This window comes from Lontra canadensis, unplaced genomic scaffold (genome assembly GCF_010015895.1).
Source record: "Lontra canadensis isolate GAN:19392208 unplaced genomic scaffold, GSC_riverotter_1.0 scaffold40, whole genome shotgun sequence".
Classification (NCBI taxonomy): domain Eukaryota; kingdom Metazoa; phylum Chordata; class Mammalia; order Carnivora; family Mustelidae; genus Lontra; species Lontra canadensis.
This window is the reverse complement of record NW_022631034.1, coordinates 4,331,741-4,355,416: the sequence shown is the minus strand read 5'-3', so window position 1 is coordinate 4,355,416 and position 23,676 is coordinate 4,331,741. Positions and strand designations below refer to the sequence as shown.

General features: G+C 34.2%; 1 protein-coding gene across 1 annotated transcript in view; it reads left to right on the top strand.

The window, feature by feature from the left end:
• Positions 1–23,676, top strand: part of ANKRD13C (ankyrin repeat domain 13C) — a 92,304-nt gene that overhangs the window by 30,720 nt on the left and 37,908 nt on the right. Inside the window, exons 3-6 of the mRNA XM_032870091.1 lie at positions 4,225–4,329; positions 9,404–9,489; positions 13,105–13,150; positions 18,966–19,032. Coding sequence (XP_032725982.1) covers positions 4,225–4,329; positions 9,404–9,489; positions 13,105–13,150; positions 18,966–19,032 — 304 coding nt within the window. The remainder of the gene's footprint in view (positions 1–4,224; positions 4,330–9,403; positions 9,490–13,104; positions 13,151–18,965; positions 19,033–23,676) is intronic.

Here is a 23,676-nt window from a genome sequence, read left to right as displayed (position 1 = left end):
TTTTCACACTACCTGTGTCCAGTTTGCTTGCCTGCCTGGAGCAGCACTATTCAGTTTGGGCTCTATCAGAGCCAAGCCTGCTTACTTTTAAGATTTTAAGAGAGCATGCTGACCTAAGTGGGGAGAGGGGGCAGAAGGGGAGGGAGAAGTAGAGAATCTCAAGCCAAACTCTCACTGAGTGCAAACCTGATGTAGGCTCAATCCCAGGATCTGGAGATCATAACCTGAGTTGAAGCCAGGAGTTGGATGCTTAACCAGCTGAGCCATCCAGGTGCTCCCAGGTCTGCTTACTTTTAAAACTTCATACTTTAGGGACTTTGTTGCTGCCCTGGGCCCTACGCAGTTTGACCCAGAAGGGCGGTGGTGCCAGCGTTAGAGGTGTGGTATTTGGAGCAAAGCATGCTAAACAGCCAGTTTCCAGTGTCTGGGTTAGCCTCTGCACTTATGCTGAGGGACAGGGGAGTGAAATAGTGCCCACGGACTCTTTTGTCCACAGAGAGGAACTGCTGTCACAGATGCACTCCAGGAAGAGTAAATAGTCCCCCTCCATGGTGATCCTCAGATTGTGCTATCTTCCCAGGGGTGGCATGCCTGCCTTCTCTCCAGCAGTAGGGCAGCACTCTCAGGTCTCTATACCAGCCAAGGCCGGGACCTCTAAAACTCCAGTCTTTGAGCCCTGCTGGTTGCAAAACCTCATGAGAATTAGCCCCTCTCATTTTCCCAGCCAAAGGCTTTGGGGAAGTGTTCTTCTTGTGCTTATCTCTGTGTGCTCCACTCTCTCACATTTCTCCATAACCAGGGCTATCTCCCCTCCCCAGTACCTACGATCCTTTTCTCTCTCAAACCACTTCTCTGCACTTCCCACCTTTCTTGTTGTGGACTTTTCTCTCCATTTAGTTGTGTAGTTTGTTCTGTCAGTCCTCAGGTCTAGTTCTTGGGTATTCAGAATGATTTCATGATCACAATGAACATTCTAATACTCTACCTAGGTTCAGTAGTTATTAACATTTTATCATATTTGCTTTGTTTTTCTCTTAGTGTTACATATATTATTTTCACTGTATCATTTGAAAGTTAGATGTAGACATCATGACATTTTACCACCAAGTACCTTAGCATGCATCTCTAAGAATAAGGACATTCTCTTTCATAACCACAGTATCATTATCACACTTTCTTAAAAAAAGATTTTACTTATTTATTTGACAGAGAGAGCACAAGCAGGGGGAGAGGCAGGCAGAGGGAGAAGGAGAAACAGGCTCCATGATAAGCAGAGAGCCCAACATGGGCTCGATCCAGGACCCTGGACCCTGACCTGAACTGAAGGCAGATGCTTAGCCAACTGAGCTACCCAGGCACCCCTATCATTATCACACTTAAGAAAATTAATAATATTGTTATAATCTCTAATATCTAATCCATATTTTAATTTTTCCAATTTTTCCAAAAATTTCTTTTATATGTGCTTTATATTGAATCAATATACTCATTTGCATTTGGTTGTTATGTCACTTTATTTTAATCTAGAAAAGTTTGCCTGCTTTTTCTTCTCCTTTGTACTTCACTTTTTGAATAGAATTTATAGAATATTTCCCATCTCAGATTTGCCTGATTATTTTCTCATAATGTAATTTAACTTGTTCCTTATCTTGTATCTTTTCTGCAAATTGAAAATTAGGTAATAAGACTTGATTTGATTCAAGTTAAATATTTCTGGAAAGAGTACTGCGTAGGTGATATTAGGAATTTGATATTATGTCACATTAGAAACACATAATGTCGGGGGCACCTGGGTGGCTCGGTGGGTTAAAGCTGCTGCCTTCGGCTCGGGTCATGATTTCAGGGTCCTGGGATCGAGCCCGGTATCTGGCTCTTTGCTCAGCGGGGAGCCTGCTTCCCTCTCTCTCTCTGCCTGCCTCTCTGCCTACTTGTGATCTGTCTGTCAAATAAATAGACAAATAATATCTTAAAAAAAAAGAAAGAAACACATAATATCAAGTTATGCCACTATTAATGCCGTTACGTTTGGTCACTTATTTAAGCTGATGATCTTCAGATGTCTTCACTGGAAAGGAACATTTTTCTCTTCGTAATCTTTGTGATCTTAGGATACCATTTTGATATCATGTGAATATCCTCTTTTCCGGCACCATAGCATTTTACATAATGGCTTTAGCATTCATTGAGGACATTTGCCAAAGTCAGTTATTTGGTGATATAATATACTAATTTTCAAATTCTGCCATTTCTTCTACATTTATTAGCTGACATTTTTCTGTAATTGATTGTCTTTAGTTTAATGTGTTAGAATTAATCATTACTCTTTTTGATGCTTAGTTTCCCAAATTTGGCCAGTAGCTGACCATTTGGCCTTGTTCCTTTGTCCTTTTGATATGACACTATTCTTTTTTTTTTTTTTTTGATTTTTATTTATTTATGTATTTGACAGAGAGAGAGAGAGAGATCACAAGTAGGCAGAGAGGCAGGCAGAGAGAGAGAGGTGGAAGCAGACTCCCTGCTGAGCAGAGAGCCCGGTGTGGGGCTTAATCCTAGGACTCTGGGATCATGACCTGAGCCAAAGGCAGAGGCTTTAACCCACTGAGCTACCCAGGTGCCCCAATATGACACTATTCTTAAAAAAATGGCTGTATATTACTCCAGTATAGATGCATCCTGTTAGTCAGTCATTCCCCCATGGTGGATATTCATTTAGTTTCCCATATATTTGCCATTATAAACTGCTACAATATCTATTTTTGTACATATATTCTCTCCTCTTTTTGGGGGCAGGGAAAGGGAGTAAAGGTAGGGGGAGGGGCAGAGGTAGAGGGAATCTTAAACAGACAACACCAGCACAGAGCCTGATTGTGGGGCTTAATCTCAGGAAATCAAGAGTTGGAAGCTTCCTGACAGAGCCACCCAGGAACCTCTCTTATACCTATATTCTTATATACTGCTGTAGACTTTCTTAAGCACATTTGTGAAATTTCTATGTTTGTATTAATTTATTCTAATAAAACTTAGTATAGTTATTCCTAGTTCTATGTGCTGGTATAGTTATTCCTTCTATAACTAAGAATCACATTCTTCTTCCACCTGTGTTCAACTACATGATACTGTCATAAGACCCTTATTTCCTTCAAAACACTTATCATTATCCGACTTTTTTTTTAACTTGTTAGTTTACTTATTTTCTTCTAACAAAGGATGTAAGCTGATAGCAAGACCTTATCTTCTCACTGCTTATATGGAGGACTTTAAATGGCATATAATAGGCACTTGGTAAATATTTGCTGAATGATTAATTGAATGAATGAACCATTCCTTTAGGAAATTTGGAACCGATAGCCATCCTAAATTTCCCATGAGTCTCAGTTTTGAACATTTTGCTTATTAATATACTTTTTATTTCTAGTTTTTAAGAAGGGTATCCTCAACCTATAGAAGGGTCTATACCTTAGACTTCTTTTGGTTACTAGACTGTCCAGGTTTGTCCTTGGAATCATAAACAGATTTTTTCCTCTTTTGGGTGTTTTCCTGAAGTAAAAGAATTGTAACATTTGAAAAATAAGGGTTTATGGAAGTGTTACTGGTCCTTTTTGAAAGCACTTTTTTTCTTTTTCAATTTCTTCTTTTTAAAGATTTTATTTATTTATTTGACAGAGAGAGACACAGCGAGAGAGGGAACGCAAGCAGAGGGAGTGGGAGAGGGGGAAGTAGGTTTTCTGCCGAGCAGGGAGCAGGATGTGGGGCTCCATCCCAGGACCCTGGGATCATGACCTGAGGCAAAGACAGATGCTTAACTACTGAGCCACCCAGGCTCCCCACTTTTTTTTTTTTTTCTGAAATAAATTAGGAACTTTCCACTTAACATTACATATATTCAAATCCTCTTTTGAGTTTTATTAGTAGAATTTTGATGTAAATTACTCTTGGGGATCCTGGGTTATCTTTTAGACTATGGAAATATTCTCAAAATAGTACTTCTTTGGAGAGATACAATCTATTTTTAAGTAATAGAATGGATACTTCTTGAATCTGAGGATCTGAAATAACCTTGTTTAGATATATAGGACTTTAAAAAATTATTTTTCTTTATAGTACCATGTTTATACTGTAGATCTATTTGTATTACGTCGGTTTCTTAAATTTCTAAATGATTTTTGTATTTAGGGATTCTAAAAATTACACGATGTTTGATATTATTACCACTTCATGTTTCAGAATGTGCCCATTTACTTTTGGCTCACAATGCTCCAGTAAAGGTGAAAAATGCTCAGGGATGGAGCCCTCTGGCGGAAGCCATCAGCTATGGAGATAGACAGATGAGTAAGCAATACAAATTACTTGTTTTTGCTATAAACTCTAAAAATATGAAGTGATGCATTTGATATAATTTTCATTTAGTGTAACTTTCCATACTATGAAATGTTTGTAGTTATTTATAAACTTATGTGTGAATTATTCATGACTTAGGAACTTGGATATTAGGTAGTACATAAAAAGAATTGAGGAGTCATGTTTAAAAGTATATTATTTATAATTATTTTCTTTTATAGTATTCTACTCTCTGATAGGCTTCCACTGTTTTATTTATTCAATATGAAGTATTTTTAAAAGCACTGAACCCTGATTGTCCTTTCTGGCAGCTACTTAATTATATGCAACATTAATTGGAACTGAAAATAATCAGTGTGTTATAACAGTTATCTTTTTACTTTAATTGGTGGGAATAGGCTTGGCTGAAAGTGAGAAGAAAGTCTCTTTTTTTTGGTCTTTGAGAATTTCAAAAAAAGTCACATGTTTTTTAACAGTATACAAAGTGTTCAGTTACTCTACCTTCCCTCCTCCTATTCGAAATTTTTTTTTCAACTTCATATACAGGTTTTATTTTTGTTAAGCACATCTCATAGTTTTTATAAAAATGAATTTTATAACATTTATAAAAATAAATGTTATAAAATTTATAAAGTTATAAATTTTATAAAATCTAAATCTGGATGAACAAGAATATTATATTTCTGGTAATATCTTTTTACAATTTGAGGTTGAAAATAATGAAATCTCAACTTGTGGAAGGAACAATAAAATTTTGGGCAGTTTTACTAAATAAGTGCATTAAGATTGAACGTTCTTCGGATGTTATGTGGATTTAGTTCTATTTGATACTTCATTTTGGGCTCTTATGTCTTAACTTCATATGTAATCCACATACTACATCTTTGTGGGGCTTCTTTGGCAGCTTTTAATGTTTTTAATGGTGACGTTACATTTGGGCTTAGGATTTAATGAGATAAAATTGTGATGATTTAACAATTATATGAGTGTGTGTATATATATATATATATATATATATATATATATTTGTTGTTATTCATTGACAGTTGTCCTTTTTGGACAAAATCAAGAGACTCTTTTGAGAATAAGAAACCATAGTAATCCTAGAATTATGTCAGGGAAAGGACAAAAACATGTACAGATAAAACAAACTGAGAATAGAAGTTGCAGCAACCAGTCTAAAGGAACTTTCTTTGATATTTCTAACCCATTAGTGGAATGGAGAGGAAACCAGATGGACTCCTGGGTTTCTGACTTACAGTGAGACTTATGTGGCTTTCACATAACCTTTATTTAGAGTCAGTGAATATTTTTTGAATTCTTAATACAAAGCATGTATGTATAGTAAGATGTAGAGAATGAAGACATGGTCTCTGCTCTTTAGGAACTTAATCTATTGGGAAGGTCAAGAAACCATTTTCTTGACAAATCAGTTACTAGATTTTAATATAAAAGATTGAGGCCCATAGTAGTTAAGATCTGCTTTTAAAGTGATTTTTTTTCTATAGAGTGATGTCTTAGATATACATTCTGAATGGTATTCCATTGCCAATCACTGTATCATTATATATCCATAATTAGTCAGTGCTTTTTAAAAGTTATTTCCCATCATATGAAATGGAAATATTTAACACCTAACTTAAAGAATAGGAAATTTAACAACTCTTCAGCTATATATTTAGAAATATATGGATGTAATTATAATGGTATTAAATGGGTCTATACTTTGAAATTGTTTTAAAAATTATGATTTACATGAGAGAATCTGGACCCTGGAAACCAAACTGAGGGTTATGGAGGGGAGAAGGATGGGGTAACAGGGTGATGGGTATTAAGGAGAGCACGTGTTGTGATGAGCACTGGGTGTTACACACAACTAATGAATCATCGAACACTACATCAAAAACTAATGTACTGTATGATGGCTAACTGAACATAATAAAATTAATGGATTAGTTAAAAAAATTATGATTTAAATTTTTGATTATTTAGCTTGTGTTACATTAAAATTTTCTATCTTAGAAAATTACATTATTTAAAAAAATTAGAGATAATCTAATATAATTTTTACTGAAATATTTTATCTAATTAGCAAAATATAATCTGATACTATAAATTATTAGCAAGCACTGTGACCTGTTTCTTTTTTGGTCTGATTTCTGCTGATGTTTTTGTGCTGTAGAACGAAATGATACTGTATTTTTTGGAGACTATTTAAAATTATTTCACTTAGGGAGGACACCTGGTTGGCTTAGTCAGAAATGCAGGTAACTCTTGATCTCAGGGTCATGAGTTTGGTTGCCCGAAGTTGTCTGTAGAGATTACTAAAAAATGAACTTTAAAAAAAGAGAATTATTTCACTTTAAAGTTAATAAAATTTCAAAATTATGTTGTTTTTCTGTCTTATGATTGTTGCGTGCTGAACAGTGATCAGCCTAGGTCAGTATCGGAGAGCTATCAGTCTTGGATTTAATTAATTTGATGTTAGATTTGTTGAGTTTGAGTTATCTATGGTATGTCCACAGAACTGTCTAAAATAAGAAGTGGGAAATAATTATTCTGGAGCATAGAAGGAAGTGGAGAGCAGAAAATACAGATTTAAGTAATTCTTGGAGCAGGAGGGCATAGTTCCAAAGGTTTTAGGCACAACCAACTGAGTATTTTAAAAGTACTTTGTGTGGGAAAAGAAAGAGAAAGTTAAATAAGTTATGGTTTATTGGAGTTCTTTATTTGAGTCTTTGTATGAATTCTAACACCATCCAAATCCTCTAAAGCTAATTTTATCCTTATTATCAGTCATCGTTAATGTGATTCTTACAATATGGGAGTACAAATCCTGATCCCACAAAAACATACTGATAATTTTGTATAATTGCATTCTGAATGTTTGTTTCCATTTTCATGAGAAAGTTTGAGTTGATGTTATTTTTTAATGTAATGTAAATCTCTTTATCACTATCTTTTTAAGAATGTTCCATTTTAATGTAACTGTTATTTACTACATGTGTTCAGTCAGTTTCAGTACATTTACCTGGGGAAAAATATATAACTTCTGCTTTTTATTAAGATTTCTTTTCTATATATGAATTGAATTCTTTCTTTTCCTTACATTCACAGAGGTTTGTTTGAATTTGAAGGCAAATTGCCTTCCTTAAAGGCAAGGAAGATTTATTAAAATACTTGAATTTATTATAAATTATAAAATTTTAATTAATTAAATTTTAATTAATTATAAAATTTTAATTAATCATAAAAAGAATTCTACTACATTTGGCTAATAAAGCTTTGATATTAAAGTTAAATCAAAAAAACATGAGGTTAGCCAGATTCATATAAATTTATATCTGGAAAGAACTTTAATGATTATCCAGGTCATTGGTTCTCAGACTATTTGGATTTCACAGGCCAGAAAAAAATTGTATTTGAGGATTGAGGTGGAGTAGGTAACATTTCATTTTAGCGTGTAAAAACTTTAAAAAAAAGATAATTGCTTTCTTGCTGTGATCACCATTTCTTAAAAAATGACATTTTGAAACCAAAAATAGCAGAAAGAATAATCCTTAAATTGAAAAAAATATTCATTTTACTGCATATCACTGGGAACTTGAACAGTTGGGCACTGTAGAATGTAGACTTGTATTTGGAAACTATTGACCTATGTCACAAAGCTAGCTGTAGGACTATATGATGAGATGAGGTCGCACACCTTGGTTTCTAGGGCTAATCTCAGCCTCTTTTGTTGTTCCAAAAGACCATAAGTAATTTAAATTTGTTCTTTGATTTTTGACTCTTTAAAATACAGTGGGGTTATGGTTAGAGGTGTAGTTCAAAGTAAGAATAGATTGCACCGTTTTTCAGATTTTTCTCTAGTTTTTTTCCTATTTTGGCCATTGTAAACAAAACAAATCTGGTTCAAGCTTTCAGTACAGTCTTCTTTCATTTTTCTTTTTTCTTTTTTTTACCTTTTGCTTCTGTATTCCACATAAGGCTTTAAGTAGTTTATAAGAATGAATATTGTAAAGTAGTAAAAATAATAGTATTTTTAAACGTATATGAATATATATATATATATTCAGATATATAGATATATGTGAAAAATATGTCAGGACTAAGAGGAAGTCAGCATGTAGTAATGTACATATTTTCCCCCAGTGCATATTTTCTATCTTCTTATCTTTTGTTAGGCTTACTTGATTTAAGTCTAATATTTTCCCTTATTTCAGTAAATGTTAGGGATTGATTGATATTTTCTAGTCAGTTTTAGACCTTTATTCTAATAGGTAAAAATTATATTTACTTAATTGCAGGCACAGTAGTAAGCAACTTATATTGAGCCTTTACAGAAATTCTGTGTAGATTTCACTTTATTTTTTACTTGGCAAATGAAAAAAAGAAACTGAAATTTAGGGAAATTAAGTAACTTGTCCATTTACATATAGCTAATAATTAATAAAGCTGGAGTTTGCAGTTAGGCAATGTGTTTAAATCTCGTCTGAACTATTGAGAAAAGACTATGGAGGGCTTCAGATTTTAAGAGATTTAGAAGTTCTTTTCATGGATAAAATAGGATTCGTTTTTATATTTTTTCTACTATGTGGTGGTCTTTGAGAGTACAACCTCTAGGGAGAAAAGAACAGATACACCCAGTAATAATTACAAATAACTACATTTTTATAAAGTAATATCCAGTGGGATTTTTGAGATCTGTCTTAGAGATCTTTTAGATCAGTGTTATAGCAGGACATTGCATCATCTGACTTAGATTGGTTAATCTTGGCTCACTTAGGTAAATCCTCGCTGATAATTAAAAACTAGAAATACTAGTGTGAATATAAGTTCATGTTAAGGTATCTCTTTTCAATTTTCTTTGGGGTTTGTAACAGTTTTATTAAACTTATCAACTTATTTATAATGTCTATATTTATGTCTTTGCATAGTAAGCTAGAGGTATTTTCTAACATGGCAAAAAAGTTTTTTGTATAAATTTTTTTAATTGAGCTGTAATTGACAATCTAGCATGGTGAAATTTATTTTAAGTTAAAAAGAATTTTAATTTAAACTTCAGTTACAGCTCTTTTAAGGAAGCTTAAGCAGCAATCCAGGGAAAGTGTTGAAGAAAAACGACCTCGATTATTAAAAGCCCTAAAAGAGGTAAGTTATATCTCTTTGCCAATCTTGTACTAAAGAGCAAATTGTAAGTGTATTTTTAAGCATTTTTAAAATGCAGTCTAATTTCTGGATTATTAGGAGTCAAGAAATGGTAAAAGTCCTGTTTGAACTGAGCAATAATGATAAAACAAAATACCCTGATTATAATGGATAAATTTAATCCTATGGAAGCACCATTTACTTTGAACCAGGAAAGGAGATAAAGAATTACTGTTTTCAATGAATTAGATAAGAGCTCTAAGGAAAAAGGAGGTAGTTCATAAGTAATGGCAATAATTTTCCTTTGTCCTTTGGATTGGAAGATCACCTAAGAACTGAGGCCACTAACTGAGGCCAGCATTTTCTTTATATAACAAAACTCTTTTTGTCTATCCTACATTCTGATCTTAAGAGCTGGATGTGCTGGCACAGAAAGGAAGAGAGCTTTGTTTTCTCTTATTTTTGTCTACTGTATGTTTGATGTCTGAAAGAACTGTGAGAGATAGACCTCTCGTGTTAACTGTGTCTCCTCTGAAGTATACTTTTTTTGGTTTTATATCTCAAGAGATAAATTTTTTTTAGAATATTTGATCACAGTAGTTTCCTTAACAGTTATAGGCTTTGCTGTCTAGCTTCTAATTTGTGAAATACAAACTTAACATCTCATATGGTGTAATTTCATATTTCAGATTTAGTAAATTTGTATTACCACTTTATAGAAAAAGTTTCTATTTCAGAGTGTCATTTTCTTAGTCCATTATGAGACTGCACAAATAGTCATTTTGGAAGTTTATTTTATAAAACATCTAAAGGTTTGGCTATTTTTACAGTTATAGTTATTGTTATTTTGGTTATGCTGATAAATGGACTATTTATTGATACCAATTTTTTATTAATTATTTTTATTAACATATAATGTATTATTTGCCCCAGGAGTACAGGTGTGTGAATCATCAGTCCTACACACTTCACAGCACTCAACCATATCACATACCCTCCCCAATGTCCATAACCCAGCCACCCTCTCCATACTCCCCCTCCCCCCAGCAACCCTCAGTTTGTTTTGTAAGATTAAGAGTCTCTTATGGTTTGTCTCCCTCCCAATCCCATCTTGTTTCATTTTTCCTTCCCTATCCCCCAAAGCCACCACTCTGCCTCTCAAATTCTTCATATCAGGGAGATAATATGATAATTGTCTTTCTCTGATTGACTTATTTTGCTCAGCAAATGGACTTGTTTCTTTGCAAATAGCAAGATTTCATTTCTTTTGATCGCTGCAAAGTATTCCATTGTGTATATGTGTATATATATATATATACACACACATATACACCACATATACACATATACACCATATCTTTATCCATTCACCTGTTGATGGACATCTAGGTTCTTTCCATAGTTTGGCTATTGTGGACATTGCTGCTATAAACATGTGCCCCTTCGGATCACTACGTTTGTATCTTTAGGGTAAATACCCAGTAGTGCAATTGCTGGGTTGTAGGGTAGCTCTATTTTCAACTTTTTGAGGAAACTCCATGTTGTTTTCCAGAGCGGTCGTATCAGCTTGCATTCCCACCAACAGTGTAGGAGGGTTCCCCTTTCTCCGCATCCTCGCCAGCATCTGTCATTTCCTGACTTGTTAATTTTAGCCATTCTGACTGGTGTGAGGTGGTATCTCATTGTGGTTTTGATTTGGATTTCCCTGATGCAGAGTGATGTGGAGCACTTTTTCATGTGTCTGTTGGCCATTTGGATGTCTTCTTTGCAGAAATGTCTGTTCATGTCCTCTGCCCATTTCTTGATTGGATTATCTGTTCTTTGAGTGTTGAGTTTGCTAAGCTCTTTATAGATTTTGGATACTAGCCCTTTATCTGATATGTCATTTGCAAATATCTTCTCCCATTCTGTCAGTTGTCTTTTGGTTTTGTTAACTGTTTCCTTTGCTGTGCAAAAGCTTTTGATCTTGATGAAATCCCAATAGTTCATTTTTGCCCTTGCTTCCCTTGCCTTTGGCGATGTTCTAGCAAGAAGTTGCTGTGGCTGAGGTTGAAGAGGTTGCTGCCTGTGTTCTCCTCAAGGATTTTGATGGATTCCTGTCTCACATTGAGGTCTTTCATCCATGTGGAGTTATTTTTGTGTGTGCTGTAAGGAAATGGCCCAGTTTCATTCTTCTGCATGTGGCTGTCCAATTCCCAACACCATTTGTTGAAGAGACTGTCCTTTTTCCATTGGACATTCTTTCCTGCTTTGTCGAAGATTAGTTGACCATAGAGTTGAGGGTCTATTTCTGGGCTCTCTATTCTGTTCCATTGATCTGTGTGTCTGTTTTTGTGCCAGTACCATACTGTCTTGATGATGACAGCTTTGAAATAGAGCTTGAAGTCTGGAATTGTGATTCCACCAACTTTGGCTTTCTTTTTCAATATTCCTTTGGCTATTCGAGGTCTTTTCTGGTTCCATATAAATTTTAGGATTATTTGTTCCATTTCTTTGAAAAAAATGGATGGGATTTTGATAGGCATTGCATTAAATGTGTAGATTGCTTTAGGTAGTATAGCTCCACAGTGAGCCCTCAAAGATAAGCAGTCACTCCTGTCTCCCTGGTCTCTGGCTGTACTCTGAGCTCATCCAGCCTGTGACCAAGCATTTCTGTCTGTTTGGAGATAGAAACTGTCTCCAAACTCTATCTGGAGACCCCGTTTGGAGTCTCCAAACCCAGCAGATTACTGCTGCACTGCTCCTCCTGGAGGAGGAAGGTGAGTCTCCCCGGATCTGCCGCTTATGGGGTACCTGCTGGAAGAGCAGTGGTCAGACTGTGCCTTGGATCCCGGTTTAAGGTAACTCTGCTCTGAACGCTCACTCTTCGGCTCTGTCTCTGTAGTAGGCTTCCCCAACCTGATACCCTACAGCTCTGCCACACTCAGACACCCCCAATCTTTCTGTGACCCCATGGGACCTGAGACCACACTGTCCCCGCGAGGGCTTCACCCCTACTTAACCTCTGAAGCGATGTCCCTAAGCGGAGCAGACTTCTGAAAGTTCTCATTTTGTGCACTGCTCTGCCACTTGCCGGGAGCCGGCCCCTCCCCCCGCGGTCTGTTTTCCCGTTGCTTTGGATTCACTTCTCCGCACATCCTACCTTTCAGAAAGTGGTGGGTTTTCTGTTCCTAGAGTTGCTGCTCTTCTTTTCTTCTATCTCCTATTAAGTTTGTAGGTATTCAGAATGGTTTGATACCTACCTAGCTTAACTCCTGGGATCTGATGTCATTTCAGTCTGCTGCTGCTCTGCCATCTTGCCTCTCCCAACACTGTTGATACCAATTTAAATGCCTGTCAGTTTCAGATATGTTTCAGTGTGGTTAAAATACTCTTGTAAAATATACAGTTGGTGCATATTTTCCTTTGTAGATAAGTATAATAATGTGTACTATTGTAATGTTTTATTTTGTGATTTAACCATATTTTTTCTTCCAATTCCAGAAATTGAAACTACTTTCTATTCCTGTGTTTAGACCTTTTATGATTATAGATTGAAAAAAAAAATAAAATATTCAGTAGATATAAGAGCTGTTAAACTAAGATGCATTCAGTAATTATTTGTATTTTGTTTCTCAGCTAGGTGACTTTTATCTGGAACTTCACTGGGATTTTCAAAGCTGGGGTAAGAATGTGCTGTGTTTCACTGTAAAATATGTGCACATGCAGAAATGCAAGTGCAAAAATAACTATTCTATAGAAATGTTAGCAAATTTGATACTTGCCTTAAGGAAAATTAAATATTTTTCATTACATTGAATGTAATGGTAGTAAAGCCCTATAGTAATACTTAATTATCCCAACCTAAATAATAACTTTCAAAAATCTTGGGTATGGTGCATAAACAATGAGTATTGGAACTCTGAAAGAAAATTAAATTAACTTAAAAAAACTTTCAAAAATCTTATTTTTAAGATTGAAAATTATCTTTTCTTTTAAACAAAATGAAGGTTTGAATATTGTAATAAATATAAGGAATTCTCAAAGGGAAGAGAATAATTATAGGATTATTAAATTGCTGAATTTAAGGAAATTGAAATATAGTACTTAGATCCCTGAATGAGAAGAATTCAGTTAACATTATGATTTTGTATATTTTGTCATCTTTCAGTCACTTTGCCACTTTTATTGTATACTTTATAGCTACTTGTTTAACATACTGTTTGGTTGCTCACTGTTTCAATTATTTATAAGATCTTAATCCCTAGATATTTTGCAGTCATTTAATGATTTATCTTGGCAAGGTAAGTTTCCCTCATCCCCATTTTAAATCTCAGTCCACTTAGGGAGAAAACCTTTATGTCTACATAGGAATTTGATGCTAGTGACCTTTACTAGTTAAGCAACTACTAAATTTGGAGTGTTTTTTGAAGATTTAAAAGCAATGTAATTTGTATGTAGGCTTGGATATTGAGCTTACATATTTTTTTAAAGCATCTCAATTAATTTCTATGATACAAAGGTATTTGAATGCTTAGTGATATTTATCCCCCAAATCATCATCAAACTAATCAGATATTGACAACCATAAAAATCACTGTTAACGTTCACGTGAATGCTTTCAAACCCTTTTCAAAATTAATACAGGTGTATGTGTGCGTGTATATATACACACAAATGAATACATATATGTGTATTTATCCTCAGAATTATTTTTTAATGGGATCATGCCATTATATTTTTATGCAATTTGTCATTTTTACATAATGTATCATAGACATATTTCCACATTGGTTCATGAGGAAGTACTTTATTTTAACAAATACATAATAATATATAGCGTGAATGATTAAAATTTCTATAGTGTGTTTTATCTCTAAATGTAAAGTTTTGGTTTCTAACATAATCATTTTTTTCCAACATTGTTACAACTCTAGGTTATTGGGTTAGTTTTGGCTCCATCTAAATCACACATGATTTTTTTACGCTGTAGACCTACCTTGCCTTTATGCTTTATATAACATTCAGAGTCCTGGTGTTTTAGAACACTGAGAGAAAAAGGGATTTGTAGTAGCTTTGTAAAATAAAAGAACTCTAGGTCAGATTGGTGTAAAACCTGAATACTATTGTTTTTACCCAATTTTTTTTTTTTCCATCTGTGAAAACCCCAGGCCTGCTTGGCAATCTTTTTTTTTTTTTTTTTTTTAATTTTATTTATTTATTTGACAGAGGGAGATCACAAGTAGGCAGAGAAGCAGTCAGAGAGATGAGGAGGAAGCAGGCTCCCTGCCAAGCAGAAAGCCCGATGTGGGGCTCAGTCCCAGAACCCTGGGATCATGACCCCAGCCGAAGGCAGAGGCTTTAACCCACTGAGTCACCCAGGCACCCCTGCTTGGCAATCTTATATTGAAGTAGTTCCTTGAGTATATTGGCTCTTTAACTGATTCTCAAGAAATTGTTAGTAGTTTAAATTCTAAAATAGTTTATCTAAAAAGTTTATCTTTTAAAATGTTTTAAAATATTTTGAAAGTAACATTTCAGTTATGTGAAGAAACAGAAATGGATGTAAGCACTGCTGAAATTATACATGTATCTGTAGTTATAAACTTTATAAATATTGCATAATCAAATTTATGACATAACAACTCGGTATTGAAAGTATTCCTTCTTTGGGAACTTGACTTTGATGTAAAAAAGTCAGCACATCTGTTTTATTGTTGATAAAGGATTTTACTGATTTCTGTCAAAACTACTAGCATCTAATGGCTGGATATCATGTGTAACTCTAAAAACTAAGTTCATTGGCTATATTTAATTTAGAAACTTTGGATTTAAAAAATGCAGGATAATCCCTGTTTTTAGATTTAATCAGCTTTTTTCTAGAATTTAGGTGTGTTTCTCTGCATTGTCAAAACCCCTAATATTGGGGTACCTGAGTGGCTTAGTTGGTAGAACATATAGCTCTTGATCTCAGGGTTGTGAGTTCAAGCCCCATGTTTTGGGCATGGAGTCTACTTAAAAAAAAAAAAAGAATTTATAAATTCCCTTTGCAAACATAAAATGCTACATAAATATGACACTTTTTTTTTTTAAACTCTGATATTAAAAAGATAAAAGAGCAACTCAGAAATAAGGGAAAGTTAGGAAATACTGAGATCTAGGATTAGGTTTAATTAGAGGTAGTGGAGCATGCACACCCTTTTTCATACTGTTATATCTAGTGTTTGACTGAAAATTGCTTCAGACTTGGTTAATAGCAAGTAAACTAAACTATTCCAGCTTAGGTTTTTAGGTATAGAAAAGCTTTAAATCAGACTCAGAAGTACTGGTTCCTATCTGATGTGGCAAATCACGTATCTTTCCCAAGTGTCTTCATTTTTAAATGAGGTTAATAACTACCACAGATACTGCAAACTTTTATTTTGGTGTGGAAGAAATGAAACTATATTTTTGAAGGAAGCCCTTTTTATGCCTACTGCAAAATATTAAATAATTTATAGCATCGTAATAATCATGACTTCAAATTTAGGTTTGTGTATATAGCACATTTAAACAGAAAAACTAATATTTTACAAGTTTCTTTATCTCATAATCTACAGAGTATCCGTTCTGTATTTGAGACTATTATTTGTGTATTGTAGATGGAAAATACTAGGTTTAGAAACTATTCTTAAGATCAAGGCATAAATGACAGGAAAACCATTTTTTTTTTTATTATGTTATGTTAGTCACCATACAGTAGTACCTCATTAGTTTTTGATGTAGTGTTCCATGATTCATTGCGTATAATACCCGGTTCTCCATGCAGTCTGTTCCCTCCTTAATACCCATCCTAGCAACAGCAATGAGACAAAAGAAAGAAATAAAAAGTATTCAGATTGGCAAAGAAGAAGTTAAACTCTTTCTTTTCGCAGATGATGTGATATTTTATGTGGAAAACCCAAAAGATACCATCCCCAAATTACTAGAACTCATACAGCAATTCAGTAATGTGGCAGGATACAAAATCAATGCGTAGAAATCAGTTGCTTTCCTCTACACCAACAATGTAACTGTAGAAAGAAAAATTAGAAAATCTGTTCCATTTACAGTAGCACCAATAGCACCAAAACCCATAAGATACCTTGGAATAAACCTAACCAAAGAGTACAAGGATCTAGGAACTACAAAACATTCATGAAGGAAATAGAAGAAGATACAAAAAGATGGAAAAACATTCCATGCTCATGGATTGTAAGAATAAACATTGTTAAAATATCTGTGCCGCCCAGAGCAGTCTATACTTTCATCGCCATCCTGATTAAAATACCAAGAGCATTTTTCAAAGTGCTGGAACAAACAATCCTAAAATTTGTATGGACCCAGAAAAGACCCTGAATCAAAAGGAAGTGTTGAAAAGGAAAAACAAATCCAAAATTAAAATGTAGAGACTCTTCTTTTTTCAGTTCAGTGAATTATGCTACCTTTGGAGTGCTATGTTAAACTCTCAGATTATGCTGAGATAACTTAAGATAAAGAGACCGCGATTGTTCAGTTTATATGAGGGAGGAAAAAAGTCATCACAGAATTGGGAAAATGCAAATCGCTCCATTTTTGGAATGTATTAAAAGCTAGCAGGAATCTTTTTTGTTTTTTTTTGCCTATGGTGTTCCTTTTTCCCTTTTTATTAGCTTTTGCTTCTCAATTCCTCAATTTATTTTGTCTCTGTATTTATTCCTGTGTTTCTGATTTTTGATAAATAAGTACTGATACATAATTCTAAATTTTGTTTTGTTACCATAGGTTACCATACTACTTCAAAAGATGCAATAAATTAAATTCACAAATTAGGGTGCTATCTTTAATTATCTTTTTCACACTTTACTAAACACTTAAGGACAGGAAAACTGGATATTGATTAAAGAGCATTAAAGAAGAGCTTTGATCATTTATATAAGATAAATGCTATTATTGCTATTCTCAACTTCTGTTGTTTCATATGATAAAGATTTTTATCATATAATGGTTACTGAGTCATCAAAAAGAAGGAAACCTTGGCATTTGCAATGACATGGATGGAACTGCTAGAGGGTATTGTGCTAAGCGAAACTAGTCAGTTAGAGAAAGACACATACCATATGATTTCACTCGTATACAGAATTTAAGAAACAAAACAGATGAACATAGGGGAAGGGAAGGAAAAATAAGATAAAAATTGAGAGGGAGGCAAATCGTAAGAGACACTGAACTCAAGGAAATAAATTGAGGGTTGCTAGAAGGGAGTTGGTTATGGGGAAGTGATAATTGGGTGATGGGTATTAAGGAGGGCACTTGATGTAATAAATGCTAGGTGTTATATGCAACTGATAAATGACTAAATTCTACCTCTGAAACTAAAAAGAAAAAAAAAGAAAATGACTTATATTTTCTGACTAGGGTAACTCTTAGTTGATATTCCCTTTGGGCAGTAACTTATTTTTGTATAATGAAATGTCTAGAAAACTATCTTTAATGCTGAAAATCATGGATTATATGACCCCTAAGAATTTAAAAAAGACATTGATATATTAATACACCTTTTATGTTAATTGGAAAATAATGATGCTTTTTAAAAAGTTAACTAAAAAACTAGCCTTTAATTTTTCTGAAATTTTTGTTTCTTTTTAACTGAGGTTGATTTAACATTCATTTTTAAAATGCTGAATTTTATAAAATATGCATGTAGTATATCTTGTACACACACATTCTTATATACATATGTATGTGTGATGTGATCTTGATTTCAGGTATTTTGAACTTCACATTTTGGTTTTTTCTTCTTTTGTATGTGGTAGCTTAGTATAGCCTGTATGTAGATTTATTCATCCAAAGAATAACTATTTCCAAAAATGTAGCAGTTAATAAATAATAAAAATATCAGAATATGCTTGTGATATGAATATGAACAATACTGGATGTAGAAATCTATAGGTAAATGTATGATTCCATTTTACAGATTTTGAAACTAAGGTGCAGTGAGCTTAAGTAACCAAGATCACATATTTGTAGTTCAATCTCAAATTAGACTATTTAGCTCTAAAAATGTCTATGTTTTTAAAATACGCATTGCTTTTCTACTATTTAATGAGGTTGTATTTAAAGGATCAGGAAGGATCCAGGTTCATCAGGTTACCCATTCAAGATGGTTTGGTTGTCATAGAGCACTGTTTCCTCATCTGTAATAATGTCCTGCAATATGAACCCAAGAGTGACACTGTATTGACACTGCTGTTTGTGTGTTTGTGGGTGGGTAGGTGGGTAGAGTGGTGAACTATATAACAATTCCAGTTAAATAGTAGATTTGTGAAGTTGCTCAGAATTGCTTTGTATATTATTTTTAAGTGGAAAATACTATTTTAAAGGAAATTATTACAATTTTAGTGAATTAATAAAATGTTTAAGTTACTCTTTTTCTAATTAAGAAATTTGTAATGTCTCAAAACTAGGTAGTTATCTTTTATCTTTTCTTTTTAAAAATACAGTGCCTTTACTTTCCCGAATTCTGCCTTCTGATGCATGTAAAATATACAAACAAGGTATCAATATCAGGTAAGGTGATTTGATATTTTTCTGAGTAACAGAAAATTGAGATTTAGAGGAAGGTTTTCCTTCTATATTAATAGGTTACATTTGGATGTAGTATCTGATAACTTGAACATGCTGTATGTTAAACACAGTATGTTATCTTATTTGAGACATCGTATAGAGAAGAAACCAAAGATAAAATCTTGACTAAATCAAAGGTAGTAATTCCTATTCAACTGCAGACTATCTAGGAGGCAAACAGAGTGAAGATCATGAAGATCTTAAAATGGGAAGATCTAAGGTGGTTATCTCTCTGATCCTGACTTTTTAAGGAATAGAGACACACATAAGGAACACCCAACTCTTGTTCTTTTTTCTCAATCCCTCTCATACCCCTCCTTCCTCTGCCTATCCGTGCACCTATTTAATCATCTATTCCTTCTAGGGAACACTTTAAGGCTAATTTTAATTTTCTTCTTTTTCTTTTTAAAGTTAAGATTGATTTTTGGGTCTGATGGTATTTATTTTACTCATTTTACTTTTATCATTACTTATATCTTAAACTTTATATTAATATAGGTATATTTAGGGGCGCCTGGATGGTCCAGTAATTAAGCATCTGCTTTCGGCTTGGGTCATGATCCCAGGGTTCTGGGAATGAGCCCCACATTGGGCTCCCTGCTCGGCAGGAAGCCTGCTTTTCCCTTTCCCCCTCTCCTTGCTTGTATTCCCTCTCTCACTGTGTCTCTGTCAAATAATGAAATAAAATCTTAAAAAAAAATACAGGTCTATTTATAAATTATACATATGTAAGATGTATATAATACTAATGAATATGCCAACTTATATATACATGTGTGTGTGTATTTATAAAAATATATATATATATATATATATATATATATGTCAATAATTTTGTAAATCTGTGTCTCTGCATGTCTCCAGAATATTAATTTGGACATGTAAAGGTCTAGAACTGGAACATCTTGAGACTATCTCATAAAAACTCTTTGTTTTAGTATTATTATTTTTAAAGATTTTATTTATATATCTGACAGAGAGAGACACAGCAAGAGAGGAAACACAAGCCGGGGGAGTGGGAGAGGGAGGAGTAGAAGGCAGAGCTTAATGACTGAGTAACCCACGTGCCCCCAAAACTTTTCATTTTATAGATGAGAAAGTTTAGAGAGGTGAAGTGATTTTTATAAGAGCATATTGTGAATTAATGGCTGGGTCAGGACCTTTGACTTCCTATTCGTTATCACCATGTCACAAGGTAGACATTTTAGAAAGTCAACTCTGAGATTAAGAGTTACGTTAAATTATAGTGAAGAGATAATCTTTAGTTGAAAGTAAGTTCTACGGTAATTGTCCTCAAGCAGTAGAATTTGATTCAGGTGGATATTTCTGGTTTTTGTTTTTAAAAACAACCTCTTCCGATGTTTCTAATTATGGAAGTACTTAGGTACGTTAAATTCATAGTCCGTATAGAAACCTTGCAAAATACAGAAAAATAGAAGAAAAACTAGGAAAGGATTTGATAATGATGTAGATTTATTTCAGCAGCCTATTAACATTATAATATGATTTTTATCAGAAATTATTCATCATTTTAACAATGTTTAGGTGCTTGCCAAAGGTAGTAGATAATTTGGGAGAACATTATTATTTTCCATATGCTACTTTTAAAAAGGTTAGTTTTAGTTCTGAGTCTTAAATGTAGGGTAAAAGGAGCTTCTTTTTTTTTTTTTTTAAAGATTTTTATTTATTTGACAGACAGATCACAAGTAGGCAGACAGGCAGGCGCAGAGAGAGAGGAGGAGGAGGCAAGCTCCCTGCTGAGCAGAGAGCCCGATGTGAGGCTCGATCCCAGGACCCTGGGATCATGACCTGAGCCGAAGGCAGAGGCTTTAACCACTGAGCCACCCAGGCGCCCTAAAAGGAGCTTCTTTTAAAAAATTATTTCACATTTATATATGAATTTTATAAGTAAATGATATGCATATTATATAATAAATAAAGACAATAAAATAATAGTGCCAGAGAATATAGAGTAATATAGATTAAGAAGAAGCTACTATAATTTATCAAGATGCTCAGACCTGGGACTTAAACCAACTGAGGATAAAGGAAATATGTGATAGGTTCTAAAGCTCTCATTACCAAGTTTACCAGATTAATGGGGAGGCTGGGTTTTAGGATGTATGACAAAGGGTTTTTTTTGCATAGATGAGAGGAACCTAATTAAAAAAAAAACATTAAGATTAAATAACTTTCAAATGTAAACATCATGAGATAGTTTGTTTTTTTTTAACATCACTTCAAATGAAACTGAATTTTAAACTATGTTCAAAGAAATCTTTAAAGTTTACTTGTGTTTCATGACAACCATGTGATCATTTAAAATATCTTCTCTGGTGTCAAGGAGAAATGAATACTTTAGAGGAAATAGGAAAGTATGAGTAACTTTATTATTGAGAATATTAGTAAACATTTTCACTGTAATAATTATGAGGCATTCTGTAACCACTGACTGAAATGATCAGGCCAAACTTTGCCTCTTCTCAGGCTTTTCCTGTCTCAAGAGAAGGCTCTATATTATTTTTCATTGTTACTTGGCATTTTTCAAGCTTTTATCTCAAAAAGAATGTTTTCTGGGTTTTTTTTTTTTAACATTTTCTATTCAGATTTTTGCAGTTATATAATTTTTTTTCATGGCTAACACATGGCAAAAATTAAAAATATTTAGACTCAAACGTTTAAAGCAAGGAATAGTTAATACATTAAAATGCCATCATGGTAATTATATCCTTATGAGGCATGTGTAATACAGTAGGCCATCTAGTATGTCAGGGATATTCCAGAAAAAGTACTGGCCAGTCTCCTTGTAATTGCAAATTATAAAAACACAAATAAAAATTGGCTATGAGTGATTTTAGGTGTGGCTAGATCTAAGGTTTCAAATGTCACCATGTCTGTCTGTGTTTGTCTTCCTGTTTCTCTCTGTGCATCTCTTCCCTCACTGTTCTTATATCTACCCCTTCCTCGTATCTCCATTCCTTCCAACCCACTACTACTTTCATCCAGTTTAGGCAAGAAGGAAATGGAGGCAGGAGATTGTTCTGTTTCATTCCCTCTTTTATGTGGGGTATGGAGTTCCCTGGTAGCTGAAGTTTGAAGTCCAAATAGACCACTTATATAAAATGATCTTTTCCTTTTTTTTTTTTTAAAGATTTTATTTATTTACTTGACAGAGATCACAAGTAGGCAGAGAGGCAGGCGGTGGAGTGGGGGGAGAAGCAGACTTCCCGCTAAGCAGAGAGCCTGATGTGGGGCTCAATCCCAGAACCCTGGGATCATGACCTGAGCTGAAGGCAGAGGCTTAACCCACTGAGCCACCCAGGTGCCCCTGATCTTTTCCTTTTTTATATTATCAGTAGCTTACATCTTACAGAGTAGGGGATGAGCCTCTTTTACTGTCATTATTTTTTCTTATGCCACATATACAGGTAGTAACAGGATATATTTAGTAGTACAGGCACTAGTAGTACAGTAGCAGGCCCCTGGAGGTGGACCAGGAGCTAGAATTCAGCAATAAAGCAGCAGGCAGGATTCACCTCTTTAGAAGTTTGTGACTTGCTTTTTTTTTTTTTAGGGTTTCTTGATTTTATTCTGTGGGGTATATACATTTTATATGGTTTAGAAAGGAGACCCTTGTATATAAGGTAACCATACTTCCCTCTTTGCTCTTGGTTCCTCCCTGTTACCCTAGCAAAATTATTAGTATCACCTTCACTTTTAAAAGGTAGTAGTTTTGTTGATAAATTTATATGTAACCACAGTTACTCTTTTGAAGCAGCATCTAAGATATATTCCAGTTCTCAGATTTTTCTGTGTAGGGAAAACAAGAATGCTTATTCCCTTTGCCTGGGATGAGAATTGAATAACTTAAATGAAGTAATGAATTCTTAGAAACTCAGTAGCTAGGGTATAATCAGCAGCTCTTAACAGCTGTGTCAACCCATTTTTTAGATTAAGTACTGTGTTTTAAGTAGCCGGTAAGAGAGATCCTAATGTGATCTACAAAGCCTAGTGAAAGATTGAAGCACTTTGGGGGGCTTGTGAACTTTTCCATTCTAGTATATTTCCGAATTTCAACAAACTGTGGTTTGTGGGATTTATTTGAGACCAATCCATGGGGCCTAGACCATGCCCAAGGAGTTACCAAGGAGTCTTAGTTACCAAGGAGTACCATAAATACACAAGTTTATGAGTCCATGAATCTTTGGCACATAAATGATCCATAAGGTTTTTAGGCTATGGAGATGGTAGGAAAGAGACTGCTGATCTGAACCTGGGAAGTGAAACAGAAAGGACAAGAATTTGGAATAAGTTAAATGATTTATCTAGTTGAAGAATGAAGCCAGGCTTGGTATTAGATGGCTAGGCCTAAGGCATAGATGTAGATCAAAAGAGCAAGACTGGACACATAGTCCTTAATCTGAGAATGTGGTCCATCTATTGCTGTATGTACCCTTCTTTCCTTCCTTCCATATACTCTCATGAACTAGCAACATGGTCTTGTTAGGATCAAAAAATGTTAGACAAGTCTGCTTTCCATTAATGCCCTTCACAGTTGAAGTAACTTTTATGGAGTAGCTGCAGCAA